The sequence below is a fragment of the Lutra lutra genome, chromosome 12 (genome assembly GCF_902655055.1).
Source record: "Lutra lutra chromosome 12, mLutLut1.2, whole genome shotgun sequence".
Lineage (NCBI taxonomy): Eukaryota > Metazoa > Chordata > Mammalia > Carnivora > Mustelidae > Lutra > Lutra lutra.
In genome coordinates this window covers 27,813,640-27,841,043 of record NC_062289.1, presented here as the reverse complement: position 1 = coordinate 27,841,043, position 27,404 = coordinate 27,813,640, and the positions used below count along the sequence as shown (strand labels likewise).

The following is a 27,404-nucleotide window of genomic DNA, read 5'->3' as shown; positions in this document are numbered from 1 at the left end:
CATGTGACTCAAGCAGTCCTGTTTTAGTATTAAAAAAAGCCAGAAGACATCAATTTTGTGTAGCATTATGAAAATTTTTGAAATTTATCATTCTTCATGAGCAAACGGTAGCCCATAGGTTAAATCTGTTCTGCTGCCTGTTTTTATATGGACATTGAGCTAAGACTGGTTTACATTTATAAATGGTTAAGGGTCAGAGGAGGGGGGATAAAAAGAAGAAGAATGTTTTGTGACATGTGGAAATTATATGAAAAGAAATTCAAATAAAACACATTTATCCATAAATAAAATTTTATAGGAGTGGAGCCATATTGTTCATGTGCATATTGTCTGTGGCTCCATTGACAGTGTCGGTAAATTTCAGCAGCTGCCTTAGAGCCCTCAAAGCCCAAGATATTTACCACCTACTCCTTTGTAGGGAAAATGTACTGACTCTTCCTTTAAGATACTGTTCCTGAGAATTAGTTATAGCTCTCTCAGAGGTACCCCTGAGGAACATTTAACACACATATGCATAAAGAACAAAAATTTAGACTTTAAAAAATGTGTATTCTATATTAGCAAACAGTTTTTCTCCTGGGCTACAAGAGTTTATTATGATTTCCTGATTGTCCCAAGTAGGTATTGACAGAATATCTATGTTACCTGGCTTTTATTTTACTTATTTTTCTTTTTAAAGATTTTATTTATTTATTTGACAGAGATCACAAGTAGGCAGAGAGGCAGGCAGAAAGAGAGAGAGAGGAGGAAGCAGGCTACCGACTGAGCAGGGAGCCCAATACGGGGCTTGATCCCAGGACCCTGGGACCATGACCTGAGCTGAAGGCAGAGGCTTTAACTCACTGAGCCACCCAGGTGCCCCATTACCTGGCTTTTAGATCTGATTTTACTCTTTGGTTAGAAATAAAACATTCACCAGGATTTATTCTGTCATGTATATAAAAGGCCAGCTTAGGAGTGGAGAATGCAGGCAAAATACATACATATGTGTGTAAATTGAGGCTACATTTGTCTTCATGAGAACTAATCCTAATTTCCTTTCCTTTTTTTTTTTTCTTTCTTTTTTTTTTAAAGATTTTATGTATTTATCTGAGAATGAGACAGAGATAGGGAGAGAGAGCAGGAGCAGGGTGGAGAGGAGAAGCAGACTCCTCACTGAGCAGGGACCCCGATGTGGGGCTCCATCCCAGGACCCTGGGATCACGACCTGAGCCAAAGGCAATGCTCGACTGACTGAGCCACCTAGGCGCCCCGATCCTAGTTTCTGAGAGCATTTTTCAGGTCATACCTGTTGGGACGTTAAGGATGTAGAGTTAAGTCATTGTTTAGCATGTCTTCTCCCCCAAAATGGCCAGTTCTCAGATGTTATCAGACCTAAACACTTCTTCTTCTGTCCTGTGTTTATGCCGTAAGTATGTCTGCATGGCTGCTTCCTTTTTCCTTTCCTGTTTTTTTTTTTTTTTTAAAGATTTTATTTATTTGACAGACAGAGATCACAAGTAGGCAGAGAGGCAGGCAGAGAGACGGGGGAAGCAGGCTCCCCGCCGAGCAGAGAGCCCGATGCGGGGCTCGATCCCGGGACCCTGGGATCATGACCTGAGCCGAAGGCAGAGGCCTTAACCCACTGAGCCACCCAGGTGCCCCGTCCTTTCCTGTTTTTAATGGTTGTTTCCCATGTTCTGGTGGGAAAGAGTTTTCATTCTTCATTCTTTCCTTAATCTCCTTCTTTTTCCTTTTTTCTTTGCCTTAATCAGAACTTTTTCCTGTTCTCTTTTTTCACCTGTTCCTGCATGCTGACTTATCCCTCAGATGACAGGGTAGAGCTTTTGATTTTTTCCTTTACTTTAGCATGTATTTGCCATTATTTATTTCACCGTTGTTCCTTAAAATACAGAAGATTATCCTTTTAAATCCCTACTATAAACCTTGTCTTGCCTATTAACAAATAGATAGAGGTAAATTATTTTCGATTTTCCCAGGAACACATTATCTATTCACCAACTTCCTCTTGAGTTACATTTCATGTTTTAATTCACTGTTAGTCATGTGTTCCTACTGAAGTAGCAAAGAACAGGTAATAACCTGTGTTGCTTACCTGATCTCTTTGTCCCTGAGACATATTACTTGGCCCCGTTCTCTATTAACTTCTATCACATCTCCCTTCTTCACTGTTTACTTCTGCCTACAAGTGTTACAAAGTGAGCCACCTTTCTTCTTGGCTTCTTTGTTCAACTTTTCTTCCATCATAAACTCTTTAGCTTCTTTTTTTCTACCAGTATTTTGGTATTTGGAGTTAAAATTATCCTTATATTTCCGTTGAAACTTGGAAATTTAAATAGTAAGTTCTTACCCCCCACACACACACACTCACTTACCCCCACATGTTAGTACACTGGTCTCCATACTTAATAGGTCTTTTATCCATATTGTTATTTTACTCTATAGACTTGTCTGTTCCACTCTTGAACTAAGTCAAGTGACTGCCTACATTGTAAATAACATGCCATAATGTTACTTTCAAGGAGTTTTTCCTTGCAGGCTCTGAATCATCAGTATGTGTTTTATTCTGATCCTTTGGGTTGAATCCGGTGGAAATGCTCTCTTAAAAATGACAAACTGATTATGAAATCTCAGTGATGGTGAATACTGCTCATCTGATAGAATGTACAGTTGGCAAGTTTTGTTGGAGTATTTTGAACTGACTCCTGTGTCATTCTGAGGGGTCCTTTATTTTGCTTTTTCTGCCTAGGACTGAATAGAGTCTCGCTGGCTCTTCTGTGTCTTTCTGAACATTTTTCCAGTACTTTTTTTTAGAGGCAGCCTGACAATCTTTCAAACATTTGAAATTAAAAATCTGAGAAGCAGGTGTGGGGAGAAGCTTTCTTGTTGGCTGCTTCAGAGTTACCGCTTTGGTTCCTGTATCTCATCCGCAATTTATTTCTTTTACAGGTCTAGGGTTGCAGTTATGAAGTATTGATGGGCTTCTGGCAGGGTTATCGCTTGGAAAAAAGGTTTTAGGTTTTGATCCACATCTTTTCTAATTTGATTTGCATGCATAGATGTCTTGTTTGGATTTAGTTGTCCCTTTCTTTTTTTTTCTTTTGACATTCTACCTTGCTGTGGGCTTTCTGAGAGTTTTGAAAAACTCAGACTCGGTTCTTGAGTTATTCTCTTTGGGATTGTGGTTGCTCTGACTTGAGTTGCATTGCCATTTTTCCATTTTGGAAGCATTTTGTTTCACATGGACTCAGTAGTTCTACTTACGATGTGTCTTTTTTTTTTTTTTTTTTTTTTAAACAGTTTTTCTTTTCTTGCACGTTAATATCTTTCCCGGCTCTTTAAATGTAGATTTTGAAATGTTCTTTTAGTTTCTGTGTTTCTTCTAGTCATAGACTAGAAAGCATGCCTTCTGAACTAATGGTTTGAATGCATCTTTTATGGCTGTTTTGTGTTGCTGTGATTAACTCCTATTGTTACCTAAATGTTATCATTTCTAAATGTTAATTTTGAGACAGTCCATTTTTACAAGATGTTCTTTGCCAATGAGATAGAGACTTTTCCAGCACTCTAGTTCCTCTGGTCCTTTAATTTTGTCAGAAGTTTTAATTTCTGGCCCTCTGCCAGTATTTTTCTTTGTCCTTGGTCCTTTTTCCTTTTCTTCTACTAGCCTCATTGGTAATTGCCCTAAGAAGATGAGTGCATGTAGAACAGACCTTTCTGTTATGGAACTGTTGAACAGTTTCTTTGGTACCTGTCCTATGAAGCTTTGAGGAATAATCAAACCCTTAACTCATTTCACTGTAGTCTTTGGTCCTGTGGTCATTTGTCTTAATGTTGGTTCATCCCTCCCTCAACAGAAGAACTGATGCTAGAAGCCTTCTGCATTTAAGACTGACTGCTTCCTAGAACCAGTTGCAAACATTAACCTTAAAAAAACAAGAGAGCTGTACAGATAGGCATTTCCCTGAAGCCAAGGATTCATTTCATCTTCAGTTAGGAAAAATAAGTAGGAATGTTATCTAAGAGGTCGCGTTCATGCTTTGTAAATGAGAGCAAAAATGATTAATGTTTAATGTTGTTTTCTTAGGATAGTAACTTAACTGTATCAAAAGCTGACCATCAGAGCCTGCCCTCTTTCTGTGTTTTTTCTTTTCCACTGTGAAGTCTCTCCTTTATTGGTTTCAGTATATGAAGAGCAGGAAATTATTCTGTCAAAACTTATTATTTATAAACTAGGTTTTTTTGGGGGGAGGGGGGAGTCCTAAGCATTTTCTTGGATATAGTACTCAAAATATGACTTTAGGTTATGTTTTGTGCCTGTTGCCCATCATACACAGATCGAATGGCTTTGTGAAAGCATAGCCTATATCCGCACTAGAATTGGATTGGAGCAGTTAAAAAACAGCTGTGTGTGTTTCCACGTCAGGTCTTTCATCATACAGAAAAGGGATTTGTGGTAATCCATGAAGCTGTATTTTATGTTTGTAGCCTTACCAGAAATTTGAGCCTCTTACATCCTTCTCTATAGGGCTGATAACAATTGTACTGGTGCCTTTTCCTCCTGAATTTTTTTCCCTCTCTATCTGGTATAAGTTGATCTATAACGTATACCATCTTATAAAACAGTGGAAAGGTTTTTCCAGCACTCTTTTGTTTATCAGCTTGAGTCTTTTTGCCCTGTACTTAAAAAGGATGTGGTAAAAGCCTTGTTCAGGCCTCATCCATCTCTTAGCTACCATTTTGTTCAAGATGATTGAGGTCATTAAATCACAGATTTCTTGAATGTTTTACTGGCTTATAATACACACAGGAAAGTCGTAAGTGTACACTTTAGTTTTTGCAAACTGCCTACACCGGTAACTAGTGCTCTGATCAAGAAACAGAAGTCCCTCCTGTGCCATCTTCCATTTACAACCTTCCCACCGTTGTGCCTCCCTGTGACCACTAGCCTGACTTCTAAAAGGAGAGTTTTGCCTATATTATTCAAAATCTTAAAGTCAACACTAACCTTAGAAGTTGTCTTAGAGTACTCTTTAATATTCCTGACAGATAGCCTAGCACTTGCTTGAACATTTAAAAGGCAGTTTATACCATTTGGTAACCGAAGCTGTACTTGTGGTGTAGTAATGATCATCTAAAACTTCTCTCCAGGGGTGCCTGGATGGCTCAGTGGTTTAAAGCCTCTGCCTTCAGCTCAGGTCATGATCTCAGGGTCCTGGGATCGAGCCCCGCATCGGGCTCTCTGCTCAGCGGGGAGCCCATTTCCCTTCCCCTCTCTCTGCCTACTTGTGATCTCTGTCTGTCGAATAAAAAAAAAAAATCTAAAACTTGTTCTCAAGATCTCTGCACATGGTGGAGTAGTCACCTTCTCCCATGGTGATTCTCCATTCTTTGGGAATTGACCTTCCATTGCAGCTAAAGAGGAGCCCAGAAAGCTTTTGACAGAAGATGGGATCATCACATAATCCAGAGAATCTAAAATTTTGAAATGAGAGAAACAGACTGAGAGGGTTGGGGCTTGAGTCAAATGAATGAGACTAGTTATTCCATCATCCTTAGGTTGTTTGAGGTGCTTGAGTGTCTTTCCATCAAATTTGCTTTTTTGCTTAAAGTAGTCGGAGTTGGAGCGCCTGGGTGGTTCAGTGGGTTAAAGCCTTTGCCTTCGGCTCAGGTCATGATCTCAGGGGTCCTGGGAATCGAGCCCTGAATCGGGCTCTCTGCTCAGCAGGGAGACTGCTTCCCCCTCTCCCTCTGCCTGCCTCTCCACCTACTTGTGATCTCTCTCTCTGTGTCAAATAAATACAAAAATTAAAAAATAAAGTAGTCTGAATTGGTTTCCAGTAACTGGAATCATTTGTAACATAACTACAGAAGCGATCTAATTCAGATAGTTGAAGAAGTGCCTCACCTCCTTATTCTCCTCTCTGTGTCCATCATTCCACAGTGGTATATATTGTCTTTACACCTCTCACTCTCCTACTCTTTGAGTGTATTCTAGAATCTGCTTTGCTGTTTATTGAGTGATTCCCAGGGGCCATGCTCCTTATAATCAGACGGAGTATACTGCGTTAGGTGCAGTCTGAGGAAGGCGTACTTAGTGGAAAATGAACTCCCTGATGGAGACCTTTTTTTGGGGTTCGGTGCTTAACTTGCTTAAGACCCTGGGCAGTTGTCTTTTGTCTTTGGTTTTCTCTTCAGTAAAATGAACAGTATGGATCCAGTCCCTTTTATTTTTTAAGGATTCATTTATTTATTTTAGTGAGAGAATGCACTCAAGAGAGCAAAAGTAAGCATGGGGTGGGAAAGGCAGAGGGAGAGAGAAACTCTCAAGCAGACTTCTCTCTGAAATCGGAGCGCGACCCTGGGCTCAGTTTCACAACCCTGAGATCATGCCCTGAGCTGAAACCAAGAGTCAGATGCTTAACCGACTGAGCCACCCCGGAGCCCCTGGATCAGATCCTTTTTAAGCTACTCCCTTGTACGATTACTTAGGGAGCAGTGCAGAGTAACAGTTGGGACTAAATAACTCTTTTATTTTGGAGATATTTCTGGGAATTCTGCCAAAGATTACACTGATTCTCTCTGTAGCCATTCATTCTCTGAATTCTGCTAAGTTCTAGCCTCCTTTAATTAGTACTTATACAGATGAGCTTTTGAATTTTTGAAGAACTTTTGTATTTTTAAATTGTTAATCTGGGCCTATTTTTGCACTCTGCTTTGTACTCACCGTGTTTGCCTTACCTAATTTCATACACACATTTGTAAAGCAACAACCCGATGTGAAAAGCCAGGACTCAGGATCAGACCTGGCTTGAAGCTCCGTGGCCCACCACTTTCAAGCACTGTGACCCTGGGCAAATCATGTAATCACTATAATCCTCAGTTTCCCTTTTGGTTGAGTGTGGATAGTAACTTCGACATTTGTTGGGATAGTCTAATGAGATGAGACTGCTTAAGAAACTCAGTATGCTAGTGCCATCAGTCATCAGAACCATTTCTGTAAATGCTGAATGGACTCCTTTGGCTGACATTTTCTGTGATTACAAGATCACTTCATCTGAGTATACTTAATGGATCAGACAGATCTGGATTAGCCTTTGGACTTTATGTCTCACATTTTAGTGCTTTTCACTCACTAATCTTTGAAAACATAGTAGCCTCTGGGTTAATAACAACTTAGCCCGTTCTGTACAGATAATGGGCTTCTGGTATGGTAACAAATCTGCTTTCTGCCCCTTGCTCTGGCCCTGGGGGATCTGTTTTTTGGCACCTCTCTTGGTAAGGGAGTAATTTTCAGGCTGCCTTTGTAGGAGCAAGGAGTCTTTGCAGGATCTTAAGAGTCCTTCAGCAGTTTTTCAACTAAATCTTGCCCATTGTTACCCTAATGTTCTTTTGCGTCTGGTAGTGTAGGTAGCAGTGGGTCAAAGCTGGAATTCTCCAGTGATCCAGCACCACTCATTGTACGCAGCCTGTTAGAGCGGCTACTCAAGACCCACTATAATAGTTTATGTGACTAGAATCCTGCCAGCTGCCACTTTCACATAGAATCTGGTCAGTTATTTAGGAGTGAGGACAAAAGTAGCAGCGAAAGCCTGAGCGGCCTACCTTCCTCTCATCCGAATCCAGAATCACTCAGTGATTCATCGGGAGGCTCACAGTTCTATCATTTGATTGGAATGTGGAATTCATTATGTCAATGTTTCAGAATTAGTTTCCTTCCGTTGAACTCTTGGTGAGATTTATCACCAAGGCAGTTCTGTCCCTCTGATAAAATACTTTTAGAGGACCTTAACTGAGCACTTCAGCCTTGTTATTTTCCCTCAACTAAAACACATAGGCAGTTCAGATGCATGAGTCAGGTGTTCTGTTGTGACCTTCAGGATAAGGGAAATTGATCCTTTATGCATGACATAGTACTTACAGACTTCCAGAAATCCAGTCTGTAAAGGGGTAGTACCGCTACTGTCTTGGAAGGTATTATTCCCAGTATGGCACAGAACTTATTTGGTAGAATAGCTTGTACCTGTATTTCCTCCTGTTTTCATTTGGTTAGACTAAGGTTGTTTAGGTATTTTAATCTTGCTCTGGATTTATATTCTGCCCTGTCCTGAAGACCCCAGAAGCTTAATTGTGTTGAGAGAAACATTATGTTGTCTGTCCATTTCAGTAACAAATCTAGACATAACTCAGGAGTTTCTGAGATAAGACTCTTGTCTGTTTTAAGGCTAAATTGAGAGAGGAGGGAGACACTAGAGGAAGGAAGAAAAGAGGGATATTGGCTGTGAGTTTCATGAGCTCATGCAGTAGGCTTATGTTTGTGAAAGTATCAGTCAGTGCTGCTAGAGCCATATTCCCTTCTATTTTTCTTGTGGTGGGATTAACCATGCTTATGCTTTTCATCTCAATTGCAGGTGTGTTCATCCTCGAGGAGGTGTGATTCAGAGTGTCTCCTCATGGAAGCACGGTTCTGGCACGCAGTATGTCAGCACCCGGCAAACACAGTCATGGACTGCTGTGACTCCCCAGCAGACTTGGGCTTCACCTGCGGAAGTTGTTGATCTTACCTTGGATGAGGATAGCAGACGTAAATACCTACTGTAATACAATGTCACTGTGTTTCCTCTGCACTGTTCCCTTCTACTTCCTCCTCCTCCTCTTTGTGACATGGAAGTTCATTGTCATAGCTTCAGCCTCAGAAGCTGTTTGTGGCATTTGTATAATCGAAACTCATGGAAAATTGCCCCCCACACTTTTTTTTTTTTTTTAATTAAAAGAAGTCACTTAGGAAAATAACCTAGCACAGAGAAAAGAAGTTCTTCTTACCCTCAGTAGGAATATGAGAATGATGAATTTATTAGACAGCTTCATTTTACTTGGTGACTTTTGATCTTAGGAAACTCTTCCTCCTAGAATAATATTTTAATTACTAAGTGAAATGGATTTCAGTTTTTGAATCTTGTATTTATTTTTCTGTGTAATAAAATTAATATCTAGACTTGACCACTGTCAGCCCACCCATTGGCACTCCTACCTTAGGGCATTTGCACACATTTAGTCAGGTCCTTCTTGGCACCTAGTAGGGCATGTGCATTTGAAAACCTGTCCTTAAAAATAGAAGACAGAAGTATTACTTTTCTTTTAGCTTAAGTCTTCTGCCTTCTTTCCTGACTTTGCTCCTGGCTGACTTCCCACAACACAAATAATTGATATGGCCCTTTGTGTTTATAAATACTGCTAAGGTGACTTAGTTGGTCTCCTAGTTGCAATAATTCATAACTCTTTGGAAAATGTCTGCTTTTGGGGCAGAGGCATTTCAGATAGATACCCACCATGAGGTTTTCTGGGCATGTGAGGAGAGTATTGAGAGATCAGTAGGAAAATCTCTCTCCATCAGCTTTTTTTCCCTGGTTTGTTCAAATAATGGGAGAACACAGAAACCTACTACTTAGGTAGAATATGAAAAGTTGTGTTCACCTCTAAGACTGTGGGCACTTACAAGTCTGAGAAGACTGTGCCTTCTTTCACAGCTGGTCTCTACAGAGAGGAGGTACAACAATTGTTTTAACACTTGAGCTGAAATAGACCTGATGCTGTATTTGGGTATTTTTCTCCTCTACCATCTAAAAGTGGAAAAATCAAACTGCACCGTAAGAAACCAGATGCAAAGCACATAAATGACACTGTAGGTTTTACAGTCTCTAACTAAGCAAAGGGTAGTAGGAGCTTCAGGGAATTTAGGAAATGCCAGTGTTGGAGTTCTGTGGCATTAGTTACTACCTTTTTTCCTATAACATGTTGTAGTTACTAGTGAATTCTTTTACAAGCAATACCTAGTACCTAGTTAGAACACTATGTACTGTGCACAGGGAGGAGTGAAGTACTTTTGGCTTAGAAGACCTCATCTTTTGTTTTTCCGTGGTTTTTGTTTGCTTTCTTTGTTTGTTTGTTTCCATATTTGCCATATAACATTGCTGTAGCCCTTTGCTTCCCTCCACAAATGCCTTGGTGGCCCTTCCTTATAAGAGCATGAGAACTACCATTTTAGATGTCATTCAATGGACACACATGTCCCAATGTCTGTCCTGCATAAGGCACTATGCAGGGTAGGTACGGTGGGGCCACCAAGACAAATGGGGACACCCCTGTGTGCGCATGCGTCAGAGTCTGCCTGGCTCCACCTGCCTGGCCTCCTCCTCCTCTTCTTCCTCTTCTTCTTCTTTTAAAGACTCATTTAGTCCTTTATCCTTCTTCTGCTGCTTTAGTTCGTCCATGTACCTTTTCCATGGGAGTGGATGGAAACATGTGTTCTTTGATCTTCTCTGATAACATCTCATTTGATCTGGCCTCTGTTATTCATCAACTTTTTATTTTCCCGTCAATCTACTTTTAATAGACCAGGCTTTTAAAAGATCATGAACCTCCAGTTTTAGCACCTCATATATCAAGTCTCTCACGTGGCCACAATTCTAGACAAAAACCAAAGATCCAGAGGCCAGAGCGAATAGGACCTTCTGCAGAGTCACTACTGGTGTATCCTTGGACCTTCATATTTTACTTTAGGATTAATTTATTGAATTTTGCTGTTACACATTGTTTTTGACTTGAATTAAAATGCTAGACAAAGCAGAAATGTACAATTTCTGGTCTGTGTTTTCCAGGAAAATCATTGGGAAAAGAATAGAGTGGATTATATGACTTGAAGTTTTTGCAGTTTACTTTTTCCCCAGCATCAGGGCAGAGCCCCATTTTAAAGAATGTTTTCGCATTACCTGTTCTTATGTTAATAGTGTGTTTTGTCCAGTTCCACACAGCCGGTGATTTCCCATGACAGACTTTCTTTAGCCCCTAAGAGTCATCCGCTAAAGGGAATTCTGGTGTGCTGTGTGCACTGTGGATTGGGGGCAGAGAGCAGAGTCATAACCAGGCTCTTCTGTGGCCTTTCACTCTTATACCAGGTTGCACCGTTCCCACACCTGCCCCCGTTCCAGCATCCTGACTACCTGACTTGATGCACCAGAATAGGGATTTAGAAATCAATATGCAAAAGGGGGAGGGGAAGGGATGGTAGAGACAGTCAGCTGTTTTCCCCTACAGGGTTGGGATTTTTCCACCTACTAACTATAGAGAGACTCTGTTTCAACTCTTCTTTCATTGCCAGACCCAGAAGAGTTGGGGTGTGGTTTCTGGCAAGGTATTTTACTGATAAAATTCTGTGGGAAACAACTCCTGTGACATTTGAAATTTCTTTTAAAGTGATTGTTGTTAACCCAAGTGTTGCATTTGGTAGCATAAATACTTCTTTAGGCTTCACAGAACATTGTTCATAATCTCTCTGCTAAAGTGGTGCACTTGGGTCACAGATTTGATTGTGGCACGAGTTCAGTTAAGTCCCTCCCTGCCCTCCAGTTTGAAACCACAGAGCAGGAACTGGCTACCGCGCCACCGTGGCTGCCCTAGAACACATACGCGCTGCTCACCGGCAGCTGCTCTTTCATTCTGATGGAAGGGGCCGGACGGAATGGTCTCCGGTGGTCATTACAGTTGAGCATTGCATAAACCCTGCTTTTATTATTCTCAATTGTGAATATGAACCGTCTGATTTGCTAAGTTAGTCAGTTGTTCACTGTTACTTTTAGCAGATTAGCACCATAGGTAACTTAAAAATGAATTTGTTGCCTGCTTTTTATACTGTGTCACAAGGTTTTTGAAAGAGCTGGGACACAATTTTGTCTTTTAGTTTAAACTTTTTTTTTTAAATGCAAGGAGCCCCTAATTTCTGTTTTCCAGTATGTGTATGATGTGACTTCCATGTACATATAAAAATGATTGCGCCCTAACCAAACTTCCTCAGATTGTGCACTGTTTGTTTAAAATAATCACGTATTTTAGTCCAATGCTGTTGTATTTTTCATTTTATTTAAAACACTACATACTTCTTATTCTTTTAACAAATTTTAAAGGGTAGTGATCTTAAAAGAAAAATCACTGGATAACTAGGAAATATTTTTGTTGTTGTTTTGTTTTGTTTTTTAAAGAGTACAAAGGTCCTATGAAGCCTTTTGCTCCTCTTACCATGAAAATGAAATGTTAGCCATTGTATGGCTAGGAACCAATGCACTTGGTGGTTAACAGGTCTGCTGTTGCTGGAGTGTGAGCGTGGACTTGATGCAGTGACGACAAATCATTGCTTAGAATTAATGTTTTAAAATGTGCAACTCTAGTTTTTAAAACAAAATTTGGTTCTTCTTTACATTCATTATTTAGTTTTTGTTTCCATTTAGTATTTAATGGTCTTTGGAGAAAAAAATAATAAAACAGAGTGTTATATATATATTTTTTGGTGCAAGATAAGATTTTCTGTTTTTTGAAACAAGTCTGTAGCATAAAGGTTAAACTATTTTAAGACAAAATAAAATAGAGTGTATTTAAACAATGATAATTTCTGAGGATTTTTTTTCTATCTGCTTCAGTTAATTAGATGGTGCCTGGAGCAGCTTCTGAGTTAGCTTTTGGATGTGAAAGTGGATTATATTTTGTTAACAGATCTTACTGGTATGCCAACTTTTTCCAAGCAACAGCTGTATCCTCCTCCCAAGATGTTTTGCATGTGGCCGTTGGTGTGTTAGATCTGGGTAAAAGTAGCTCTGCACTGGCTTTCCTGTAGCCCTGCCTCCCTTCCCAGCTGGGACCAGTGAGGTTTCAGAGAGAGCCCAGAGCTTCCTAGTGCTAGGTGCCTTTGCTCCTGGGCAGAAAACTCAGTGGACAGTTACTTCCCAGGAACCAGCACCAGATGCCCAACTGCATGCACTTTGCACGTGGTTGAACATCGAATCAAATATAGAGGATTTCAAAGCAGTCTGAAGAACTTCTCCTTTAATTTGGTTCTATTTTCCGGGGTTTTATTTGGCTATAAAAATTATAGGAACTACCATATTAATATCCCATGACCTTTTTCACTTACCTTCATGTAAAAGGGAACAAGGAACTGGGGATAATGAGACTATCTTTACTAAAATACCACTCCTGGATCTCCTCATGTTCCTCAGGAATTCTTAGTTCTACTTGCACTGTAAAGGGGTCTGTTAATGAGGAAGTACACCGTTAACAGTTGGGAACCATGTTTTTAGCATTCTGAAACAGTTCTATTGTACTACCTTGTATCTGAAACCTTGACATATTAGTGCCTGTGAGAGACTCTTCTTGGGATTTCAGGCCTTGCTTTTGATCCCTTTTGCCCTTGGCTGCTGCTTTTGTAGAATGAGTTAGTAAAATAATTTGTGGCTAGTTCTTAATCTCATTCTACCTTCCTCCTCCTGTGCTTGTATGCTTGGCTGGCTTTTGGCCTCGCCTTTCCTTATTGGTGTGTTTTTCACGGTAGATGACAGCTATTTATAACTTTACTCCTGAGAAAAATTGTAGATAAATCTTGACCAAATACATAAATAGCTCTTTGGCTCCAGTTTTGCATCTGAAGTACAGTGAATCTCTTTTAGGTTTGATTGTGTGTGTGTGTGTGTTTGTGTTTAAAGATTTTATTTATTTAACACAGAGAGAGTGTGCACAAATGTGGGGAGTGGCAGAGGGAGAAGCGGGCTCTTGGCAGGGAGCCCGATGCAAGACTCGATCCGAGGGCCCTGGGATAATGACCTGAGCAGAAGACAGACGCTTCACTGACTGAGCCACCCAGGTGCCCCTAAGTTTGGTTGTTTTAACTCTATTACTCATCTAGGAAGGAGTGGTCTTCCTAGTCATTGGTAGGTATGATTTTCTTTACTTCCTTGACTCCATGTTTGAGAGCACTGAGTCACAGAGGCTGGGAAGTTCCTGGACTACAGTAGAGCTTTGGCTGGGAGAATCTGCTTGGAGCAGAAGAAAGCCGTAGAAAATACCGGAAGGGACAGTGAGCTTGGACAAAGATGCAGAGGATGATTGTGCGGATCCCAGAGCTGCAGAAAGAGCACCCATTTGCTCCAGAGGCTGTGGCACTGTTCGGCTCAGGGCTGCCATGGCACATCTCTGCACAGGTGCAGGCCTTGTAGACGGAGGTGGCTTTAGGCAGGGATCCGTTTGTATGATGAGGAGTCACTGTTTCTCTGTTTCAGCCTAGCCCTGAGATTCCCATTTGGTGGGATGGGTGAGTGAAGGGTCAGCGTGAGTGCTGACAGTGAAGTCAGACCTCAGAAGGGAGGTGTGGCAGCAGCAACCCATGTGACCTCAGAGAATCTGGCCTGCTGGTTGGGAATACTCTTTGCTTGTAAATTATATCCATCTTGCTTCTTATTCTTTGGTGAAAAATCTATATGATACCAGCTTTTTCCTTCGTGCTTTGGTAAATGACACCCAAGAGGAGTCATTTCTGTTTCCTTTCCGTGATGACTCCATCCTAAGAGTGGAAGGGTGAAGTACTGTTAGCTTTTGAGCCCTCACACCTGTGATGGGGTCTGAAGCGAGCAAGTCTGACGTTAGCATGGACCTTGGATGGACCTGGAGCACCAGGGGTCTTATGCCAGAGGGGAGGGTATGGTGGCTAGTGTATACAAAGCTGGAACCAGAGACTAGGAGACCCTCGTAAGACCATCTGACCACCTAAGGGAGTAAATTTCTATACTTGTAAAATGAAGAATTTCTTAGATCTCTTTCTTGACACTGAAAGGGCTGTGTTCTTTTAGCGGGTCATTTGTTGTTTTGCAAAGCCGTTGGGCTTTTTCAGGCAAGAATTCAGGAGAGCAACTCACTCCAGGAGAGCTGTTCAAAGGGCTACAGTTCTGTCCTTTTACTTAGGCTTTTGGAAGGCATTGGATGATTAACACTTACAGAACCTTGAATTTCGACAATCTCTTTATTTTCAAAGTTTTGAAAGAATGTTTATTTCAAAATGTCCACATGGGAGTAAGAAGTGGTACAGATTGTTATCCTAATTTTGCAGATTGGAAGACTGAGAACAGAAGAATAACAACTTTTCCAGATTTGCATGGCTAGACTTTGCAAGAACAGATTTTTTTCTGTGGTCCAAATTGGGACTTCTTAGCTTTAAGAAAAACAAAACCTCTTTTCTGCACCTGGTTTTCCTTCATTCTTTTTGCTGCTGATTCTGCTTTGCTCTGGCCTGAGAAGAATTGGAAGTCTTCCTGAGAAAGTAATGTTTGATTGGTTCCCTTTTCTCTTAGGTAAGTGGTCAAAGATTTAAACATCAGAGCCAGGCGCTTGAGTATGCATCCCTGCAGGCTCTGGAGTGACTATGGAAACTTTTTCCATAGATAGATTCCCTGTCTCATAGTTTGTGGAACAGGAAACTACAGATGGCCAGTAAACATAGGAAAGATGCATGGTGGGGCTCACTACTAATTATGGAAACGCATACTTAACTTTACAGGATGCCATTTCACACACGCAGGATCGGGAATACATTAAATCCAACCAGGACGCAGAACAGTGGCAACTTGCTTGTCTTTTTGTGTGAGGATAATTTGCTACAACTACTTTGGAAAACAGTGAAATTGTCTAGTAAAGCTGAATATGTGTATGCCTCATATATGGGCTGAATGTGTCTCCCCACCGCCCCCGCCCGACCCTACCCCCAGTTTATATGTTGCAGCCTTACTCCCCAGTCTGATGGTATTTGGAGGAGGGCCTTGGGCAGTAATTATGTTTAGATAACATGGGAGTCCCCGTGATAGGATCAGTGTTCTTTAAAGTTTTTATTATGTATTTATTTGAGAGAGAGAGAGAAAGAGAGAGCGAGAGAGCGAGCAAGCACACGTGAAGGGGAGGCTCAGAGGGAGAAGCAGACTCCCTGCTGAGCAGAGAGCCCAATGTGGGACTTGATTCCAGGACTTCAGGATCATGACCTGAGCTGAAGGCAGCCGCTTAACCAGGTGAGACACCCAGGCGCCTGGATTAGTGTTCTAAGAAGAGGAGGAGACCTGAGCTTCACCTGTGAGGACAGAGTAAGAAGGAGGCTGTCTGTATCCCAGGAAGAGGGCTCTTAACCTGAATCCAGCCATGCTGTCACCCTGGTCTTGGATGTCCAGCCTCCAGAACTGTGAGAAAATGATCTCTATTGTCTAAGAGCCACCCACTCTTTAATATTTTGCTGTGGTGTCCTGAGCTAACTAAGGCGTCTCATGACCCACAAATTCCACACCTTAGGATAATACCCTTGAGCAGGTTTTAAACTTTGGGGGTAGCCTATATAGGGAAGTCATGAACTCAGTTCAAGTGTCTGTAAACCATCTTTTCTTTATCTATTTAAGGGAATAGAACAACACAGCAGAAAACAGTATTGTTACATGAAACTTGTTATATGCTGATACACACCGCACACGGATATGTGTGTGTGTGCAGAGGGTCAAGATACAAGCACGTTTTTTTTTTTCACTATGGGTTGCCGTTAACAAGATATGGAAAGCCATGGTTCTAGAGAATCAGTTCATGTGCTCAGAAATATTTGGTGTCATTTTCTCCAGTTCTTGTCTGTTTCAACATGGATGTTTATAGGATGGTTAGTGTATTTATACTGTGTTTAGCCACTGTGGAAATTAATGAACTAGATCTGTATTCATAGACTTAAAGCAGTTTTATCAACATAGATCAATCTCAGTGTAGAAAAAGAAAGCTTCAGATTATGTGTTACGTGATACAATTGATATGAAGCTTAAAAGAACAAAACACTATATATTGATAAAGGTTACATACACATGTGTAGGAAGACTATAAAGAAGTTCGTGAGAATAATAAACACCAAGATCAGGGTAATGGTTGCCTCCAGAGGGGGATGTAGGGTGGGAGGGGACACAGAGACTTCAACTTTATGGGTGAAACTTCTTAAGTTGGTTAGTGGGGACACAGATGTATGTTGTTATTTGTTCTTTTTTATGTATCTTAAATATTTCATAATAAAAAATTTTTAAAGATTTTTTATTTACTTATTTGACAGAGAGATCACAAGTAGGCAGAGAGGCAGGCAGAGAGAGAGGGGGAAGCAAGCTCCCTGCTGAGCAGAGAGCCCCATGCGGGGCTCAATCCCAGGACCCTGAGATCATGACCTGAGCCAAAGGCAGAGGCTTAACCCACTGGGCCACCCCGGTGCCCCTAAAATTAAAATTCTTTTCTGTTTCAAATAGGAAAGAACAAAAAAGCTCCTTAATGACTTCCCAGATGATATTAGCAGGCATGGATAAGATCTGAAGCTGATTCTTTTTAGATGTCCTCAACACTTTTTCCCCCTCAGCAGTTGTTGTGCGTGTCACCAAAACCACAAACCACAACAAAAAATAAAACTGGCAAGTTGGACTTCATCAGAATGAATTTTGTGCTTCATAGGACACCATCAAGAAAGTGAAAAGACAGTTCACTGAGTGGGAGAGACTATTTGCAACCTTTGATGAGGGACTTGTATCTAGAATAAATAAGGAGCTCTTCCAAGCCAATAATAAAAAGGCAAAACAATTAATGGACAAGAGATCTGAATGGATGTATGTAAGGGAGATACACATTTGGTCAGTAACACATGAAAAGTTGTTAAACATCATTGATCGTCAGGGAAATGCACCTCCAAGCCACAGTGAACTAGCGCTTCACCACTACTAGCATAGCTAGAAGCCAAAAGACAACGTGTCGGTGAGGAAGCAGAGAAGCCCGGAGCCTTGTAAGTTGATGATAGGAATAGGAGGTGGTGCAGCCACTTTGGAAAACGGTTTGGCTGTTACCATACGACTCAGCCACTCCTATCCTAAGTATAATCCCGAAAGAAATGGAAACCTAGGTTCACACAAAAACTTGGACCCAACTGTTAATGGCAGCCTTAGTCATAGTAGCTAGAAGGTGGCGACAACGTGAGTGGCCATCAGCCAGTGAGGGGGTGAGCGGCGTGTGATCTAGCTGTAGTTGGGTATCCAGCTGGAGGTAGGAATGAGGTGCAGATACATGGTAGAGCATGGGTGAACCTGGAAGGCATACTAAATGAAAGAAGCCAGTTGCAACAGCCCCACATACTCTTTCATCTATGGGAAATGTCCAGAATGGACAAATTACAGAAACAAAGTAGGTTAGTGGTTGTCAGGGGCTGGAGGGGAAGTGGAAATAGGGAGTGATTGCTAATGGGTAAGAAGCCTCTCTTTGGGTAGGTGAAGAAAATACTCTGAAACTCCAAAGTGGTGATGGCACGCCACTCTGAATATATTAAAAACCACTGAATTGTTACACTTTAAAAGGGTGAATTTTATGGTATGTGTATTTCAATATGTCTGTTAATTGAAAAAATACCCAATCGTTTGGAATCGAGAGGGCCACACTTTTTAAGTGGTTAATGTCTTTTTTTAAGCGGTGTGAATGGGTGCCACACATTCTGCAGAAACAGGGTTTAGGTCAGTCACAACCCAGCGATGAGAAGGGATGCAGGAGCCCAGTGTGACAGGAAGTGAAGGCAAGCAGGCCAACTCCCTTAGTACAGACTGCCCTGCCCGCCGAGATGAGCTTTAGGAGGGGATCCATCCTCTGAAGAGTTGGAAAGTGCGGAGGTTTCTGTGCAGATCAGATTTGCCACTGGGGGTGAAGGTTATTGTGACAGAAACCAACTCTTCCCCTCTGTGAGTGCGTGCCCCCAGCCCCTGGCCCGTAAAGTCTGCAGCCACCTTCGGGCACCATGTCTGATAGCCAACAGCCTGCCAGAGGGACCCTCACCACATCTTTGGGCAGTGAGACGCAGTGGGCGGCCTCGGGGCGGTTTTTCACTCTGTGTACCTGCTGCTGCCCTGCGAGATTTTGCCAAAGCGGTCCCCATCCCGCGTGGTTGTGACAGGTTCCAAGCCACTGTCACTGTTCCGGCTGCAAGTCTAGTGTTCCCTAGAGGGTTTGAGGTGGAAAACGTGTTGGGACCTTGGCTTTTAGGCTGTGCTGGGTAGTACCTGTTCTCTTTCATCCATTTATAGGCTCCCACACCCCAAAGTGGATGACTAAAATTCTCCCGATCAGCTTTTTGGGCCCTTGACAGAGTACCTTAGTTTGTGACATTGCAGATGTGAACCTCCCCCTCTAATGAAATCGTCCAAATCTTGTCGGCATAGGCACGAGCCAGTCAGCACCAGAAGTAGGACTGCCACAGGCTGCTGGCAGGTGTGGGACTCGCCCCGTCACAGGTAACCTGCAGATCCTGACAAAGTGCCTAGGGCAGTGGGGAAGACAGGTGGCTCAAGGCAGGGGCAGCCGGCCAGCTGCAGTTGAAGGATGTTGTCACTTTAACAACTGATAGAACCCATCTAAGATGATCTGTCTTGAATTCATCAGACCTCTCAGTGCCACACATAAAGTGGGGATAATGGTACTCGCCTTACGGGCTTGTCCTGAGGGGTGAGTGAGTGAAGGCCAAGCCGTGCCAGCCCTGCTTCAGTCATTTGGCTAGCTCAACCAGGAAGCATGTAGATCAAATAAAACTAGGCGGTGGGCTGCTAATAATTTCCTAGCAGCAACATTAGATCCTTGCAATATTCTTGAAACAAGTCAAGTACTTTTGAGAAGGCAAGCAACAGTTTGTGTCTGTGTAACAGGCATGGGGTGGGGAAAAAAAGTCCCAAGGTCTGGATTTGAGTCCTGCCTTCACTGCTCACAGGCTGTGTGACAGCCTACTGTCAGCCATCTGTCTGGATCCCAGCCTCTTCATCCATGAACGGAGGATACTCACAGCCTACCACGGGATGGGGGGAGTGGGGAGGGGCAATCCAAAAGTATCGTAAAATAGCAGAGGATGATTCGAAGCCCTTTAGAAGTTACAGACTCAAATGGTAACCAAGCAGGGCTGGAAGCAGTCGGTGGGCCAGGCCGGTGGGGGTGTGGCCAGGCGCAGAGAGAAGCGCGCCTTGTCTAAGGGCAAGGCTGCATCGCTTGGCATGAGAGAGTGCAGGCTTGATGTTGCCAGGTCTGTGGATTTTTTTCAAGACAAAGGGAATCGGGATTTTAAAAATGCCAATTTCTGGTTTGTGTATGTTCTTCTTGTGTGGCCATGGTCAGACCTGCTGAAGGCACAACCTGAGTAGATCTGTTGGTACAGGAAGAAATAAAAGTAAGGTGGACTCGTGCCGCCCCCGGCTCTCCCACCACCCCTGCCCTCACCCCTGTCCTTCTGGGTGGATAAAAAGCAAGGAGCCGGGGGTGCCTGCTCCGATCCTTATTCTGTTCACGTTGCTGAGCCTCTGAAGCTGCGGGCGAGCCTCTGCTATAAGGGACAGTGCACCCGAGGGGGCTGTGGTCACTTGCGTTCTTGGTCTGGTGCAGTGCCGGAGTGCCTGTCTGGTGGGCCAGGCAGTCAGCCAAAGGGTACAGAGGCCAATTCCGTGTCATCAGCCCTGTAACCTGGATTAGTCCTAGTTGACCTCACTCAGCCAGGAGGTGTGTAGGCCAAGGAGAACTTGCCTGCAGGTCTGACTTAGCCTGTAAGCTGCTGGTTTGCTGCTCCCGTACCACGCCAATTTCACTGGTTCCACAAACACTTAGTAAATGCTCGCTTTACGCTGGGCACGCGCCAGTCCCCAGAGACACGAGGTGACTGGAAAGCCAGTCCTCGTTCTCAAGTAGCTTTGCTCTGTCTGGTGTAACAAATCATTGTCACAAAGCCTGACAGGCGCTGAGACAGAGCTCTGTGCGGTGGGAACCGAAGGAAGGCTGCCTAGGCCAGCGCTGGGGCGGAATGAACAAATAGGGAAAGAGCGCCTGCAGAAGGTGGCGGCCGAGCGAAGTTCGCGGCAGGCCAGGGACTGTGGGGTCTGAGGAAGTAGAGAGTGGAGGGTGTGGTGGGTTTCGTGCCAGGCCCAAAGCTTAGGTGAAGCATGAAGGTGAGAAAGAGCAAGTTTGGCTCAGTAGAGTCGCTGCCAGTTGGGAGAAATGGGGTGAGTGGTGGGGAGGAAGCCAGAGATCTAGTTTGGAGCCTTGTGGGGAAGGACCTTGAATGCCTCGTTAACACCCCACAGACACTCTGGGGGCCGGCCTCCCCTAGTGGAACATGTGCCTCACCCTCAGCCCGCCTACAGTGAAAGGCAGTGCGATCTAGGTGTATCCCTGAAGCGATGGGAGCGTTAAGGTGTTGTGAGGAGGGGTGGAAAGAAAACAGCCCTCCCTTGTGGTAAAATGGGTGAATGAACTAGAAGAGCCTTGAGATTGGAAATGGGGGGTTGAATCAGGAAGCTTCTGTGGGAATTGAGCAGATAAATGAAGAAGGCTGCACCACGGTGGTGGGAAGGAGAACGGAGGAGAGTTCTGACTGAAGAAATCAACATAAGAGAGAATCTTCAGGACTTGGTGACAGAGGGTTCGGAGTGCAGAGCATGTGAGTGAGGAAGAAAGAGGAAGGGAGGGACTCCCAGGTTATTGTACCCACTGAGGAGGAAATGCAGGAAGGGGTCAAGTGTGGAGTATGTAGCAGAGGCTTTGGGGAGTCTCATGTCACCCTCCTCTAAGATGAGGACAAGTTACTGCCCTTTGTACCCTCTGCTATTACAAAGGAGACAGAGCACTTGGTGGACTTCTTTTGGTTTTTGGGACACGAAAGTAGCATATCTGGAAATATTAATCCAGTCCATTCATCAAGTGACTTGGAGCAAGGAAGGGCTTTGCAGCAAGCTTGGCTGCCAGGCAAGCTGCTTTCTGTGGACCCAGCAAGTGCCGGAGGTGTCCGTGGTGGGCAAGGAGGGAGCACGGAGTCTGGCAAGCCCCAGGAGAGGGGTATCATGGACTCTCCAGGTTCAGGAGGAGGACTGTGCTTTCTATTCCCCATTTGAAAAGCAGCTCCCAGCATGCTCTTGGGCCCTAACTACAGGACATCAGTTGGCCAAGACCTTGGAGTTCCCATCATGAGCGGGGTTTGTACCATTCTTCTTATAAATTAAGTCGACTCTAAGATGGAAGTGGCAACATCTAGAATCGGGTGTCAGCAGGGCCAGGGGGCCCATGTAAGCCACACAAACAGACTTGCCACATAGCTTCTTCCCCAGACCTCCGAGGTGCGCCTGCCCCTGCCCCCCGCCCCAGCACTGATGATTCTCTGTTCGTGCCAAGCATTTTCTTGTGATGAGCTGGTGGAGGAAGAAAGGTCCTAGGCCTGGTTCAGCGTGCTGGTGTTAGCCCAAAGCAGACTGCAGTTTTCACTAAAGCCCAGGCAGGGTAGCCCTGAAAGACAGTGGTGAGTGGAGCCTACACTGGTCATTCAGTGCGGTTCAGAAGGAGAAGTGTGTGTTTTATAAGGACATGCATCTTGTGCGGTGGCCAGTAGTTGGGTTGGTGGGTCAGGTGCCTGAAAAGCAAATGCTGAGAAGAGGGAGCAGGGAAGTCTGGGGTAGGGGCGTGTGTATTGTTCTATGGGCGTGGACACAGAGCTTGTGGGTCTTTGTGGTCATGCTCATGCTGGGCAGAGTGCACCCACCACAGAGGACGCCCTCTCGACAATCAGCTGGACAGCATGGTGCCATGTGGGGGTCGGCCTTGTCTTCAGCCTTGCCCAGGCTTGTGTGATGAGCTCATGCACAGGGTGGCCATGGTGACGGACGGAGACTAGGCAGGGGCCCAAAAGCCCCGGCTCCCTCTCAAAGGCCATCTGGACACTGCCACTGCTGCCTGATCTGTGGGCACAGAGGCCCCGAGCCCTTGACTGGCCAGCTGCTTGCCAGAAGTTGATTACCTTGCGCCCCTCCCACCCCCCACGCACCCCCTCCCGGAAAGAGCGCTAATCCTCCTTCTGGGGATTGATGCTTACTCTGGTGTTAATCGGAGCATTTACAGACAGCCTGATTTATTTACATGTGATGACTCATCACCTCAGATCCAGAGGCCCATTTTATGACGAAAGAAGTGCAACCGTGGGCGCAGGACAGTGGGATCGGCTGGTCGGGTACAACCAAAATCACAGGACCGACTAGAGTGATGGGACGGTTTGCGAAACTCAACTAAGGTCCCAGCTCGAGGATGACACTGAGGTCAGGCACAGTCACCAGAATACAGCCGGTTGATGGTGCTGTGTCCCCACTTGCGGGAATACACGGGTCCAGGAGTCCCAGGTGGAGGGCAGGTTGGTCCCTCTCTCCGCCACTCTCTGTGCTGCACTCGCACCGGATGAGAGGGTCCTGGGGGGCAGGGCTTCCAGGCTGGGTGATGTCAGAGAAGGGCCCCTTGCAACAGCCATGGCCAGATGAGGCCATTCCTGCTGAGGGCTCAGAGCACTCAGGGTTGTGGGTCTGAGTCACCCTGTCAGGCGACAACCTCGACTAGCTGACAGAAACATCTAGAACAAGTGGTGCATGCAGAAGGAAAGTAACCATCAGCAGTTTCAGCCTTGACTTACACACCAGTGAGTGGGTTGGGGTGCATCCCACTGACTCTCCCGTACACACTATTTTCACTAGATTATGGCTGCCCACCACCTTGATCCCATCGGGGATGGAATGGACTTCATGGGAGACACAGGTGGGTTGGAGTGGCGCTAGGTGAGGACTGGGGTAGATCATTTTGGGTGCCCTGCATCTTGGTCGCCCTCTGATTTCAGCTGCAGCCATGGTAGACATTGCTGGTGACTTTTGCTCCTGTTGACAGCACCCCCCATTGAAGCACAGAATGCGTCATTCTCAAGTCTATTCTAGCACCTTCCTCAAAACCATAGAGGTCTGTTTGGCTTGCATGGCTCAACACAGCCCAGAAGTTTGGGGAGTTAATTCCCTGGGACAGCTCTCAACAACAAAGTGTGAGAGCCACAGGCTAGATGTCCGTCCCCCCACCTCCCGCCCCTTTCAGGTGCCCTGGCCAGGGGCTGAAAGCCCAGATTCCAGGGGAAGTGAGCCCTCACTGCTCACAGCTCTGACTTTGATGTTGGACCTTACATTGGCTTCTCCTCCTTTGTTTTTTCCTGTTTCCCGAGACCACCTCCCGATTAAACCGCCTGCACCCAGTCCTCATCTCAGGCTTGGCTTCTGGGAGAATCCAAACTAAGACAAGAAGACGGAGTCTGAGGTCACTCTACATCTGACAGGCTGAAGAGGCATCTGGGAAACAGAAGGCAGGCAGCCTGAGGACATTTTTGGTGGTCACAATGGAGGACGGTTAGGGGTCGAGGGGGTGCGATGTTGCTCCTGGCGTCTGGTGCATGGAAACATCCTACAAGGCACAGGGCGGATCCCTATAACAAAGAATGACTCAGCCCCAAATGTCAACAGTGCCGAGGGTAAGAAACTGTCCTAAGAAGATTGCAAAGGAGCAGCCCAAGTGGCAAGGAAGAAAACCGGGAGAGAGCGCTGCTGTGACAGCCAGAGTCTCACGGGGCCAGAGGGCCAGACAGGTCCGTGCTGCTGGCGGTCCAGGGAAGAAGGAACCCATAACCACCTGCCTAGTTCATCAACAAAGACCTTCACCCAGGCAGTTCTGCCAGCCACGAGGGGCCGAAGTCAGTTTGGTATGGAGGGAGGCACGAGTGGAAGGCAGGTAGTGAGGACAAGAACAGAGCCTTCCCAGGAGCTCGGAGGCGAAGGACAGGAAGGGCTGCTGGGACTAGCGAGCAGGAACAGTAGAGAGGAGGATGAGTTTGAAAAGATCCCAGAAAGACCAAACATCCTGTGTACGCGATGATCAAGGACCCGAGGGACCTAGGGACGGGGATGACTGATGGAAGACAGGGCCTCTGGGCATCTGTGCTACCATACTCCAGAGTGCAGGGGCTGTAGCGTGCATCCGGTGTGAGCGTCTCCCCTGAGACGCCAGCTGACACTCTCCTTCTCTGCGGAATGCCTGTGGAGATCCAGAGTTCTCTCGTGACAGGTTCACGGACTTGGGTTTGGGTTTTGGGGTCCCCTCTGCCTCCTGGTTCCTGGGTCTGCCTGTGCTCTCTGTTCTGCCACAGAGTCAAACTCGGAGGTGAAACCTTTCTGTCCTTTTGCAGAACCCCCTCACACCAAACGCTCGGTTTGTGACTGGTCTGGGCCGTGCCGCGCTCACCCTCAAGCCCTTGTGTGAACACCTTGCTTTTCCTCTTCCCATCCTTCTCCCCCGATTTGCTCAGCCCTCCTGAGTTCCTCAGCCCTGTGGCTCCGCCCAAACTGTCGAGGTGCAGAGTAGACAAGAGAGCTTCCTCTTAGGTTCAGCCTCCAGAAGAAGGTGGTCATGGTTAAAACGCATGGAAGTGCGCCTTCTGGAAGACAACAGCTTCATCCTCCCGGGTGTGACGATTCATGCCCAAACCCACCGCAGCTGCTCGGTCTAACCCCCCCCCCGCCGCCCCCACTCTCTGAGATCTACTCTCGCCTTGCAGGGTATCAGCTCTTCCGGGAACCGTGTAGAGAGAAGTGAAGGGCAGAGCAAGGCTAGAGGTGAATGAACAAGAGGCCCCAGTGGGAAAAGGATCACAACCCACCCAACCCCCTCCTGTCTCCAGAGGGCGGGCTTAGAGGTCAGGAGGCCTGGCTGCCGGAACGTGTTCCCCTGTCAGCCTTGTGAACTTCGGCCTCTGTGTTCCCACCTGTACGGTGAGGACAGTGAAGTCCCCCTGCTTCTGCAACCAGGAAAAAAATGCGAGTCTTAACAATTCTCGTCTGGGTGCTCGGAATGATTAGCGAAACGTTTGGTGGTCCTCCACCACTTCCTTCTGGGGTGCTGGTCAGTCCGTCAACCCACACCGTCCCTTGCCACGAGGTCTGTGTTTATTTTGGAGTAAAATGAATTCGTATTTCATCAAAAAAATTATTTTGTATTTTGACCGGTCATGAGGAATTTGCTACTGCCTTCCCCCCACCCCACACACCCAGGCAGGGCCAGACCCCCTCTTACCAAGGGGCAGTTTTCCGGCTCCTGGTGCAATTCCTGAATTTCCCAGCAGGGGGCAGCCTAGCTCTTCTCCGTCTCCAGCTCAGTGGAGAACTGCCGGCTTCCCAGAGATCTGGTGAAGGCTCTTTAAGGGAGGGCTTGGCATACTGTTTTGACCATGACCCACAGCTGGACATACATTTTTACATCTGTACTGGTTTGCACATGTTTATCTTGCTAAGCAATACTTAAAATCCTTACTGCATGGGTGCACTCTGATCTATTTCTAGGTTGTTCAGTTCTGTCCGAGATTTGGTCATTTAAAAAATACTGCTCACACCCACCAATAGATGGAGACCTGTACTCTGAAACCCACTGGGAACTAAGCCTGGGGAGTGGGGCTGGGGGGGTTAGATTTGGGGTCACCTAGGATAGGATCTCGAAGTACAGTGGTTAAAGGTGTGGGCCTGGGAGCCAGGCTGCCTCATGGAATCGCAGCTCTGCCCTTTCTCCCTCTGTGGCCTGGACTCCACCCTCCGTGCTCAGTAAAAGGACAGCTTGGCTTACAGTTACAGCTCCTTTTCCATACAGAGACAAGGATTGCTACAGATTGCGATCGCCATGCTAAGCCTGCCTGGTGTCTCATGGACTCCCTCGTCCAACATGTGTTGGCCCAGGTTACCGAAGATAACCGAGCAGAAATCTCTAGGCCTGGCAGAGGTGGCCGAGAAGCACACAGATGATTACAACAGATGTGACAAGGGCGTGGGCGGTGATTAGCGCTGTGCCCTCTGGGAGTGCATGGGTACCCGGAGGACTCCTTAGCTCAGCAGCTCTCCAATTATGGTCCCCAGGCCGGCAGCAGCAGCAGAAGCTGAAAACTTGTTAGAGAGGCAGTCTCAGCTGGGGTGCCTGTGTGGCTCAGCCATTAAGCATCTGCCTTTGGCTCAGGTCATGATCTCAAGGTCTCTGGGATCAAGCCCTGCATCAGGCTCCCTGCTAAGCGGAAAGCCTGCTTCTCCCTCTTCCATTCCCCCTGCTTGTGCTCCCTCTCTCGCTGTGTCTCTCTCTCTGTCAAATAAATAAATAAATAAAATCTTCAATTAAAAAAAAAAAAAGGCAGTCTTGGGGCCTTAGCCCAGGCGTATAAAATCAGAAATCCAGAGTCAGTGCTGGTGCACCCCCAATTGGGGAAGGATTGCCAGTGGGTACCAGACTTCTATGCATTTCAGAGTCATCTGGGGGCACCCCTGCCAATTAACCACAATGTCTGGGAGAGGGAGCCAGGAAGCATAAGTTTTTAAAAAGATCCCCAGGTGTTTCCAATGTGCAGCAAAGTAGAGGAACCACTGCCCTAACCAGGACCTGGGCACACGGGGGTGGGCATTTGAGAGAGCTTCCTGGAGGTAGTGTCATGTAGGCAGAAACCTTCAGTGCAGTGGTGGCCTGTGAGCACACATGAGTTGGAAGGGAACATGGAGGGTGAGGGGGTGGCTAGTGCCACAGAAGGTTCTAAAGGGACTGTGATCCAGTGCTGAGGAAGCTGGGCTCTGGACACCAGCCATCTGGCTGTGAGTCCTGCTGTGCCCTGACTAGCTAGTGGGTCTGCAGACAAAAGTCATTTAACCTCTCCGCTC

At 45.5% G+C, this 27,404-nt stretch overlaps 1 protein-coding gene across 5 annotated transcripts in view; it reads left to right on the top strand.

The window, feature by feature from the left end:
• The window catches only part of ARK2N (arkadia (RNF111) N-terminal like PKA signaling regulator 2N), an 87,724-nt gene extending 75,290 nt beyond the window's left edge, over nucleotides 1-12,434 (top strand). For 3 of the 5 annotated variants that reach the window (XM_047697196.1, XM_047697199.1, XM_047697195.1), the window contains one exon: nucleotides 8,412-12,434. In XM_047697196.1, the coding sequence (XP_047553152.1) occupies nucleotides 8,412-8,601 (190 nt within the window). In that variant the 3' untranslated portion in view covers nucleotides 8,602-12,434. Of the gene's footprint in view, nucleotides 1-2,949; nucleotides 3,019-8,411 lie in introns of all 5 variants that reach the window. The other 2 variants (XM_047697197.1, XM_047697198.1) reach the window with 2 other exon arrangements.
• Nucleotides 12,435-27,404: the final 14,970 nt, after the last annotated feature.